This window comes from Esox lucius, chromosome 20, assembly GCF_011004845.1.
Source record: "Esox lucius isolate fEsoLuc1 chromosome 20, fEsoLuc1.pri, whole genome shotgun sequence".
In the NCBI taxonomy this organism is placed as follows: domain Eukaryota; kingdom Metazoa; phylum Chordata; class Actinopteri; order Esociformes; family Esocidae; genus Esox; species Esox lucius.
Genome location: NC_047588.1, coordinates 28,777,870 through 28,788,566, shown reverse-complemented (window position 1 = coordinate 28,788,566; position 10,697 = coordinate 28,777,870). Strand labels below are relative to the sequence as shown.

The 10,697-nt window shown below is 42.1% G+C and overlaps 1 protein-coding gene across 9 annotated transcripts in view; it reads right to left on the bottom strand.

The window, feature by feature from the left end:
• Positions 1-1,114: 1,114 nt before the first annotated feature.
• LOC105024439 (histone-lysine N-methyltransferase ASH1L) overlaps positions 1,115-10,697 on the bottom strand; it is a 25,216-nt gene continuing 15,633 nt past the window's right edge. For 5 of the 9 annotated variants that reach the window (XM_013139385.4, XM_013139383.4, XM_013139387.4 and 2 more), the window contains exons 4-12: positions 8,771-9,077; positions 6,619-6,792; positions 6,416-6,507; positions 6,255-6,328; positions 6,117-6,162; positions 3,411-3,534; positions 3,140-3,309; positions 2,415-2,509; positions 1,115-1,488 (exon numbers count right to left, since the gene is read on the bottom strand). In XM_013139385.4, the coding sequence (XP_012994839.2) occupies positions 1,297-1,488; positions 2,415-2,509; positions 3,140-3,309; positions 3,411-3,534; positions 6,117-6,162; positions 6,255-6,328; positions 6,416-6,507; positions 6,619-6,792; positions 8,771-9,077 (1,274 nt within the window). In that variant the 3' untranslated portion in view covers positions 1,115-1,296. The other 4 variants (XM_013139388.4, XM_013139389.4, XM_013139390.4 and 1 more) reach the window with 4 other exon arrangements.

The following is a 10,697-nucleotide window of genomic DNA, read 5'->3' as shown; positions in this document are numbered from 1 at the left end:
GCATTTAACTATTAAGAAACTTAGATTACTAGAAAAGTACATTTACTGAAATAAAACTTGTGTGCATGCTACTTTGTTTAAAAGCATTTATGGTTTTGAAATAAGTTTTAGTAGTGGTAGTGACTGCAGTAGTAATGGTAGTGACTTGTTATAGTTGAAAAGGTAGGTAGATTAAAGGATTGATTAATTGAATGATTAGGAGCCTCTAGCATGAATAGAGAGAGCTAGTGTTAGTGGATACATTAATGCACATTCATATAGATATAATTGCCAAAGTATACATTTTTGTCTAACTTGTTGGGAAGGTGATCAACGTAGCTGACTGTCAAAAGTGGCATTGTTTACAGTGAATAATGTTGAAAATCTGTCCATTAAAATAAATGTAACATTGGAAAAAACTAAGAAGAAACTTAATAGTTCAAAAAGAATAAAAAAATATCAAAACAATGTATTTTTGCATTTAGAAGATGCTTTTATCTAGAACGACTTAAAAGACCAATTATGGTTAAGTGCCTTGCTCAAGAGCACAACAGATTGCTTTTTCTTCACGCACTGACCTTTATGTTACTGGCCCAAAGTTTTAAACACTAGGCTATCCGCAACTCAATCCAAACCATCTACACATGATAAACACAGAATTACATTTCCAGCTTAAACAAAGACAAAATAAGAATAAAAAGACAAAGATGTAAAGTTGGGGCTCTTGCTTCGCATTCCCCATTAATAATAAAAATACACAAGTATGTTGAAGGTTTTACATGGGGACTCTTGCTTTGCAAGCCCCATTAATAAATATGTAACAAATCTAGAGCTGTGCATTGCTTTGCAAATTGATTCATCATTACATTACTTAGGTCTATGTTACTGCATTTCAATGGTTTAATATAAAGATCTTAAAATTATCTTGTTCACTAAGGCAACACAACTACTTTGATTGATACACAGAAGGGAATAACTGGAACTGGTATTAATATTAAAAGTTATTGTTGTGAAATCCTTACAGGACATATTGCTTTTGCAGAGTGAGCTCACTTAGGCTTCAGCTTATTTACAACATGGCACTTTTACATTAAGACTCTCTGCCCCCCCCCCCCCCCCCCCCCCCAACCCCACCCGCCCATTAAATCTGACACACTGGTCAGCGGATCGTCTGTTGAAAATATCCTTAACTGCAGACATACAGAACAGCATATAAAAAGCATATCTCTTTCAATTCACCAAGAAACAAGGCAGAAAATAAATGATGTCAGATAAGCCTTCTTCCTATAACCCCAGAACTAGTGCATATCTGGTGTTCTACGCTACTTGGTGGAAGAACAGAGACTGAACCAAGATGTCCCCTCTCCTTCTCATCTTTCCTGTTCCTCCTGACAATGTGTGCCGCAGCTTCAGGAGTACGCTGTTCAGTCTCTCCTTCCGCATATCGTTCCGGACCTCCTTCTGACGATTTCTCTCCTGCTCCTTTCGTCTATTTGGCTCTCCATGGAGCTGTGGTAGGGATAGAGAGCAGTCAGGAAAAAATCATGAGACACAGACAGAGACACTCCGTATGAGACACAGACAGAGACACTCCGTATGAGACACTCCGTATGAGACACAGACAGAGACACTCCGTATGAGACACTCCGTATGAGACACTCCGTATGAGACACAGACAGAGACACTCCGTATGAGACACTCCGTATGAGACACTCCGTATGAGACACAGACAGAGACACTCCGTATGAGACACTCCGTATGAGACACAGACAGAGACACTCCATATGAGACACTCCGTATGAGACACTCCGTATGAGACAGAGACACTGTATGAGACACTCCGTATGAGACACAGACAGAGACACTCCGTATGAGACACTCCGTATGAGACACAGACAGAGACACTCCGTATGAGACACTCCGTATGAGACACTCCGTATGAGACACTTCGTATGAGACACTCCGTATGAGACACTCCGTATGAGACACAGACAGAGACATTCCGTATGAGACACTCCGTATGAGACACAGACAGAGACACTCCGTATGAGACACTCCGTATGAGACACAGACAGAGACACTCCATATGAGACACTCCGTATGAGACACTCCGTATGAGACAGAGACACTGTATGAGACACTCCGTATGAGACACAGACAGAGACACTCCGTATGAGACACAGACAGAGACACTCCGTATGAGACACTCCGTATGAGACACTCCGTATGAGACACAGACAGAGACACTCCATATGAGACACTCCGTATGAGACACTCCGTATGAGACACTCCGTATGAGACACAGACAGAGACACTCTGTATGAGACACTCCGTATGAGACACAGACAGAGACACTCAGTATGAGACACAGAGAGAGACACTCCGTATGAACGATAGTGTGTGTTTGCAGGGGCCGGACTGAGTGGTGTACTCACACAGGACGTGGTCTCTGGGGTGTTAGGGGGATACCGGGGCTCGTGGAGGTCAACACTGGTCAACACCACCTTCTCCTTCACCCCCATTGTTCCACCTGTGGGTGGAAGAACTTTAGTAACGGCGGATGGTCGGCTGGGTCTAAATAATGTACTGAAAACTATTAAGGCCTTGCATTGGTCATGCACTGAAGTGTGTGTGGGCATATCTTTAAGAAATAGTGTGTGTATGCACGTATGTATCTGTGTGTTTAGGTGACTGTGAGAAAAACTGTTTGTGTGTTCATGTGAATGCCTGTGTCCATTTGTCACTGTGTGTGTGTGTGTGTGTGTACAGTAAGTATATGTCCTCAAATCCCCTCATGCATGTCTTTGAATGGTTGGTGACTGATGGAAATTATTTTGGGTTATAGTTGATCATTTATGGAGAAAGTTGAACTAGCTGGAAGTTCTTGGACGGCACAATTATTGGACGGAAAACATTTCTTTCTGTGGTCGGAAAACCGCTGTGTGTACTTCTGAATGTGATACGGCTAAATAAATAATGTAAACCAAAAAGCACGCCAAACCCAGAAATAACACACGTATCTCCATATGAACCCACTCATTGCAGTACTGGAAGACAATGAACACATTCAACATCAAAAAGAATCACAAAGACACACCAACACAGGCACCCACACACATACACCTACAAAAACATTAACACACACACTTGCTTCATGGACCTGGCTTGATGTAACTGTCCCCAGTTGCTACAATGCTGGAAAGGCCACCTCCATTCCTGTCTGTATCTTTCTGTGGTCCCCCCTGTCCCCCCCTCCTGAGCTGCATCTGCCTGTCTCTGACCCACTCCCAGTTCCTCAGAAGGAACACATGGTGCTTCAGGACAAACACCCTGAAAATTAAACAGACAGAAAGAAATGAATATCACCAGTATATGTTGTTTTGGATAAGCACACCAGTACTATCCCGCCTCTCCAGATGTGCTGTCTCTACCTGTCTCTGGTGCTCATAGGCTCCATGTCTAAATGGGGAAACAGAAGCTTCTTCCTGGGAGAGAAACACTCCTCCTGGGCAGAGGGAGACGGGGGGACGGACAGACTCTTCTCCTTGGGTTGGCCTGGGAGGGAAAGAACCAGTGTTAAGAATTAAACCATACACACGGACAGAGCCCATTTAAAAAGAAACTGAGTATAAGAATGGAACCATACACACTGACGGAACCCATTTAAAAAGAAACTGAGTATAAGAATGGAACCATACACACTGACGGAACCCATTTAAAAAGAAATTGAGTATAAGAATGGAACCATACACACTGACGGAACCCATTTAAAAAGAAACTGAGTATAAGAATGGAACCATACACACTGACGGAGCCCATTTAAAAAGAAACTGAGTATAAGAATGGAACCATACACACTGACGGAACCCATTTAAAAAGAAACTGAGTATAAGAATGGAACCATACACACTGACGGAACCCATTTAAAAATAACCGGAGTATAGGAAGGGAACCATACACACGGCCAGAACCCAATTGTGAGAAAGTCGCTGCATCTACGTTGTATGATAGATGAACAGTCATATTATAGATCTTTATACAAACATGACCTATTAAAGGAGAAACCTGAATGAGTGCAGGAACATAACCAGTGCAGATGCTTGAGACCTGTGAGGCGTCTCTTTCTCAAACTAGATAGTTTGGGCTGTTAGGTGAAGGGAGTAGTACACAGTGTTTTACAAGATCTTCAGTTTCTTGGCAATTTCTCACATGGAATAGTCTTCATTACTCATAACAAGAATAGACTGATGAGTTACAGAAGAAAGTTCTTTGTTTCTGGCCATTTTGAGCATGTCATCGAACCCACAATTACAGATGCTCCAGATACTCAATTAGTCTAAAGGGTTTTCTAATGATCCATTAGCCTTTCAAAATTATAAACTAGGATTAGTGAACACAATGTGCCATTGTAAATATTTCTTTCCACCTATGTAGATATTCCATTAAAAAAATCAGCCATTTCCAGCTACAATGGTCATATATAAAGCTCTGGAAGAAATTAAGAGACCACTGCACCTTTTTCTTTCCTTTCCAAAAAAGTCGAAAAGGAAGGTTTTGATTGAGGAACAGAAGGGTAAAAATTAAGAGACCACTGCAAAATTATCAGTTTCTCTGGTTTTACTATTCATAGGTATGTGTTTGAGTAAAATGAACAGTTTTGTTTTATTCTATAAACTACTGACAACATTACTCCCAAATTCCAAATAAAAATATTGTCGTTTAGAGTATTTATTTGAAGAAAATAACAACTGGTCAAAATAACCCAAAATAAGATGGATTGTTTACAGACCTCAAATAATGCAAAGAAAACAAATTCATATTACTTTCTCAACAACAAAATACTAATGTTTTAACTTAGGAAGAGTTCAGAAATCAATATTTGGTGGAATAACCCTGATTTTTAATCACAGCTTTCATGCGTCTTGGTATGCTCTCCACCAGTCTGTCACATTGCTGTTGGGTGACTTTATGCCACTCCTGGCACAAAAATTCAAGTAGCTCGGCTTTGTTTGATGGCTTGTGATCATCCCTTTTCCTCTTGATCAAATTCCAGAGGTTTTCAATGGGGTTCAGGTCTGGAGATTGGGCTGGCCAAGACAGGGTCTTGGATCTGGTGGTCCTCCATCCACACCTTGATTGACCTGGCTGTGTGGCATGGAGCATAATCCTGCTGGAAAAAACAATTCTCAGAGCTGGGTAACTTTGTCAGAGCAGAAGGAAGCAGGTATTCTTCCAGGATATCCTCGTACTTGGCTTGATTAATGTGTCCTTCACAAAGAAAATCTGCCCAATTCCAGTCTTGCTGAAGCATCCCCAGATCATCACTGATCCTCCACCAAATTTCACAGTGGTGCGAGACACTGTGGCTTGTAGGCCTCTCCAGGTCTCTGTGTTGGGCAAAGCTGAAAATTTGACTTGTCAGAGAAGATGACATTAATACATTCCTCTACGGTCCAATCCTTATGGTCTTTTGCAAACTTCAGCCTGGCTCTTCTTTGCTTCTCAATGATGAAGAGCTTTGATGAAGGACTTGATGTCATCCTATGGATGTTGAGTGACATTCGAATGAGTTGACAGTCATCTTGGTCAGTGGACAGTCGTTTTCGCCCTCTGCCAGTCTGTAGCTTTGTTGTCCCCAACGTCTGTTGCTTGACCTTGTTCTTATGAACCGCCGTCTTTGAAATTTTCAGGATGGAAGCAACCTGACACTCACTGTATCCCTCTGCCAGTAAAGCCAGAATTTAACCCTTCTTTTCCTCACTCAAAGCTTTTCTTTTCAACTCTTTCGTCATACTGAATAGTTTTTATTCAAATTACCTTTGAGGTACTACTTGCACTGTTTTTGCCATCCAGCTGGTTCTATTGCAAGAGTATAGTGAAGACCACAGCAGTGGTTTATATACTTTTCCTCATTAAATTAGATTTGTTTCAGGTAATCACCTAATCAGTACCTCATTAAGTAAAATGAGGTGTGCCTGTGTTGAAATTTAACAGACACTGGAATGGAATGACTGCCATACATGTAGAGATACTGATTTAAGGAGTAGTAGAAATGAGGAGTAGTCTCTTAATTTTTTCCAGAGCTGTATATATAGATAGATACAGTATATAGTATTAAGACTGATTATGGTACTCACAGGGGGAGATCTCTCTGCTGAGAGGGACTTCAGGCTTTTTATGTAGCTGGAACACATAATAAAATGGTCATTTGTGTGTGTGTGTGTGTGTGTGTGTGTGTGTGTGTGCGGGTGTGTCTCTATTAGTTTGTTACACACCTGGTTGTGACTCCAGAGCCACATGACATCATAAGGCAGTTGAAAATCTATACGTCTCATTCTGAGGTACTTCCCTGTAAGCATGAAGAGGTTGGTAAAAACCTGACACACATACAGACAAACAGAAAAACAAACATAAACACAGGTAGAGACACACATACCAACATGTATGGGAGCAGGTAGGAGTCTGTAGTCTTGTTCCCCAGGTATATACTCTAGCATCTCTGTGTTGAGCTGGGTGTGACAGGAAGGACTGCAGAACAGACACACTCTTAAAACCTCATAAGCAGCAGTGCATTCATGAATCAAATCCAGAGTATGGGAAGTCAGCTGCATGAGAGCTTCCACAGGCATGTCAACTCACTCTGTAGTTTTGAAGTCATCTGAGTAGAGCCCCGCCCTCTGAAACCTCTTCATGGGTGGCTGGTCAGCTTCCTCATCTGATTGGCTGGCCGGTATTACGGATGAAGCCAGGCTTAGCTCTGATTGGCCTGTGCATATGGAGGGGGTGTGGGTGACTGGCTCACCTTCACCAGAACTAGGAAAGAATAAATAGGGAGATGGAACGATAGAGAGAAAGAAAAAGAGATAGAAAGAGAAGGGCACTGGCTTAGCACACAGTGCTGTCAACCATGTGTTAATATACAGTACTTTATCAGTGTGAGGTATTGAGTCTTCACTGCACATGTACACTAATAGGTATCTGCAGGATTTGGAAAACAGCACGCAATGAAGGGCTGGGCGATCTGGCCAATTTTTTTTTTCTCATATCACTTGATATTTACACATTTCAAGATATTCACTTGGAATTTGCAGAAATGTAGGGCTCAAACTGTAGCGTCTTAACAAATATGTTGAGTGCATTGTGGTTGGGTAATGCATTGCAGTGTTTTCAAGTAGGGACACTTATCTACACCTACCACTAACAAATCAAACACTTTCACATAGTAACAGAAAACTGAGCTGGTCTCTGGTCTCATGTGTGATTAATGAAGTCTGCAGCTTTTTTAAAAGGAGAAACAAAACTGTGATAAAGAAATGATAGCTATTCTGGGTACACAAACTCATCCCTAAATTATACATAACAAAGGTGATTTTCTGTGTAGGCGATAAGTCTGAATAGAAACCAAAGGGTTAATTGTGGCTTAGAAATCATATTTTATTTTATGAGCACACACAGATTAAGGCTATTCTGAAAACAACATAGATGAAGTGCTGGCAGTTCTCTTCTTCCTGGAGAAAGACTGGAGACTGACCACTGTTTTGAACAACCCCACTGCTCTTCTAACCATCTTGTCTCCTCATTCCTCTCTAAAGAAGAACACAGAGGTAGATAGATAACAATTGAATGTTTAGGATGCTGAGATATAGTAAAACAGTTGATAAAATGAAAGACATAAAATCCCCCTTTCTCAGCCCAGGTCCTTGTACCTCCATGTATTTTCATTGAAACATCATAGAGGAAACATCAGAAAAGTACAACAGTTAATTTATGTTGTCAACAACTTATTTGTAGGGCAGCATTTTAAATTCGGTATCCCTCATTATTGTGTGAATATCACATGCTTTAATGTTTTAGTTCACTTTACAAACTTTATGCTTAGCCTATTAAAAGCTATTTATTCTGGGGACAAGGACCGCAACTGGTGAAATAATTTCTATGTCGTCGGTCGAAATGGCTGTGACCTGAATATTTGGTAGACTGCAGGTCTCCCATTTAACCTCAATGTCATTGAAATATATGCATAGTAACACATGAGAAACTGAATTGAGAACAGCTGGTGTGCACATCCAGTATCGCAGTATAACAATGTGTGTTTAAAAAAAGACCATAATTAAGACTAACAACATAGACAGCCCATCCCCCTACAAAATAATAACTCACCAAAGGCCAAGCGCAGCCAGGCCCTGAAACTCTGTGGTCGGATCCACTTGTTGGCAGCATATCTTATACGGGGCAATATGTAATTGCGTTTGCGAAGATGTGCTTCCTCTTCTAGACATTTTCTCTCATCTTTGGCTTTTATTTCTCCAAAATGTCTAATGCTTTCACTATCAGGTGGCATTTTATATTTGCTATTTCAAGCAAGCTACGTGAGGTTGAGGAAAATGGACAAAACTGCACGAAAACATGACTTCATCAAAAATCCATTCGAAAATCATCATTTTTTATGGTAAAAATGTGTATTGTTTTATCGCCCAGCCCTAATGCAGGGTATGTAAAACAAAATGCAGGGTAAGTAAAATAGAATGAAGGATTTTTAAATCAGAATGCAGAGAATGTAAAACAGAATGCAGGGTTTGTAAAATAGCATGTAAATTATGTAAATTAGAATGCAGAATATATAAAATAGAACATGGGGCAGGTAAAATTGCATTCAGGGTATGTAAACTAGAATGCAGTGTATGTAAAATGGAATGCAAGTTTTGACTTCAGAAGTGAAATGTTGTTACATAATACTGTAGAAGCATCTATGAGGGTACTGGATGTGTCAGTTGGAATGAAGGTGGTTTACCTGTGAAAACAGGGTGGATCCTCCTCCTCCTCCTCCTCCTCCTCCTGCTCAACACGCCTCCTCTTCCGTCCTCTTCTTTTCTGTTTCCGAATCACAGCTTCAATCACCTCCTGCACTGTATCATCTTCTCGTCCTCCTTCTGAAGCTCCTCCACTTCCTCTGTTTCTGTCTCCGTTGTGGTGGTGGGCCTCAGTCAGGGGGTTTGGTGGGGCTGTAGGTGAGAGTAAGGGGTTCTTCCTGGGTCTTCCAGGCCCTCTCTTAGCCCCAACGCTTTGACAGGTCCTCATGTTTAGGTCAGGGTGTGGGCCTTGAATCCAAAGGACAAAGAGAGATGAGGGAAGACAGATTAGAATTTCAACCATTACAACAATGGAACTCTATGCCATCTTTAAAATGACCAACGGCCTCATTGTGACATCTCAGAGCAGTTTCTGTCCGCCTCTACAGCAACTCAGTTCAGGAAGACAACCATATGATGTGCGAAGGGGATTTATATGCCCTAATACATGGTTTAATACCTACAGTACTGTGAAAAGGTATTTTCAGCCCCTGTCTGATTCTCTACATTGTTACACATATTTAACATTAAATATGATCAGATTTCTATATAAGGTTGTAATAATATACCTATAGAGAGAATAAGACAGAGGCAATAGCCCAAAATAGGTATGTGTTTCATTTGTTTGGTCAACTAGGTAATCAAACATGCAATCTTCAGGTGTTGGTTTCGCCCCCGTGTTAATTCAAAATGATGAAAGATACTTTTAGGTTCTGGTGTTCGAATTAATTAGCAAACAATCAAGCCTTATTTGGGCCAGCTCTGAACTCTAACTGACACTTGCCATCCGCGCAGAGGTTCTCAAGACACATCGTGCCATGATCAAAAGAACTCCCTGAACCCCTCAGAAAAACAGTTGTTAAGGTATATCACTGTGTAAAGGGTCACAAAGCCAGTTCTAAGTCTCTGGAGCTCCACCGACTCAGTCATAGCTATACTGTCCAAATGAAGTACGTTTGAGAGGGCAGTGAATCTTCCCAGGAGTGGCTGTCCTGCCATAATCTCTCCAAGGGCAAGACCGCAAGCCAGGCCTAATCGGCCAACATCAGTATCTGACCTCACTAACGCTCTTGTGGCTGAATGGATGCATATCCCAGCAGCAAGGTTCCAACCTCTATTGAAAAGACTTCCCAGAAGGACAGAAGGCTGTTGTAGCAGCAAATAGGGCACCAACTCCCTGTTAACGGACATGGTTTTAGAAGATGTTCCCCACGCAGGTGTCCACATACTATAGACCATGTAGTGCATCAGTAATTGAAAAAGCAGCAGTGGACCTCAGTGTACTTCTGAAGTGAATCACAGGGAGAAGATGGGGTGAGTCACAACACTGCCTCAGCTCTGCTGCCTGGTATTCCCCTTAAATCATCCACTCCCCTTCTGGGAATTACAACAGTGAGGAACGCACACACACACACACACACACACAATAGAATCCATTTTGCATCCATATCTAGCTAGTATGAGTAATCATGGCAGACCAGAGAGAAGTAATGTAGGCTGTGTGTGGGTGTGTGTGTGTTAAATCACACATGTGTCTGGTTAGATGATCGCCTGCTGCCAAACACATCCCTCCTTCTCTTCACTCTCCAAACAACACACTCCTTCCCTCCCTTTGCCCTCCCTGTCTGCCCCATCTCCCTCCACCCGCCCTTCTTCTAGCCCACCTCTCTCCACCCGCCCTCCTTCTGCCCCTCCTCTCTCCACCCGCTGTGCTTCTGCCCCTCCTCTCTCCACCGTCTTTCTACCCCACCTCTCTCCACCCCCCGTCTTTCTGCTCCTCCTCTCCACCTGCCCTCCTTCTGCCCCTCCTCTCTCCAACCGCTGTGCTTCCGCCCCTCCTCTCTCCACCCACCTGCCCTCCTTCTGCCC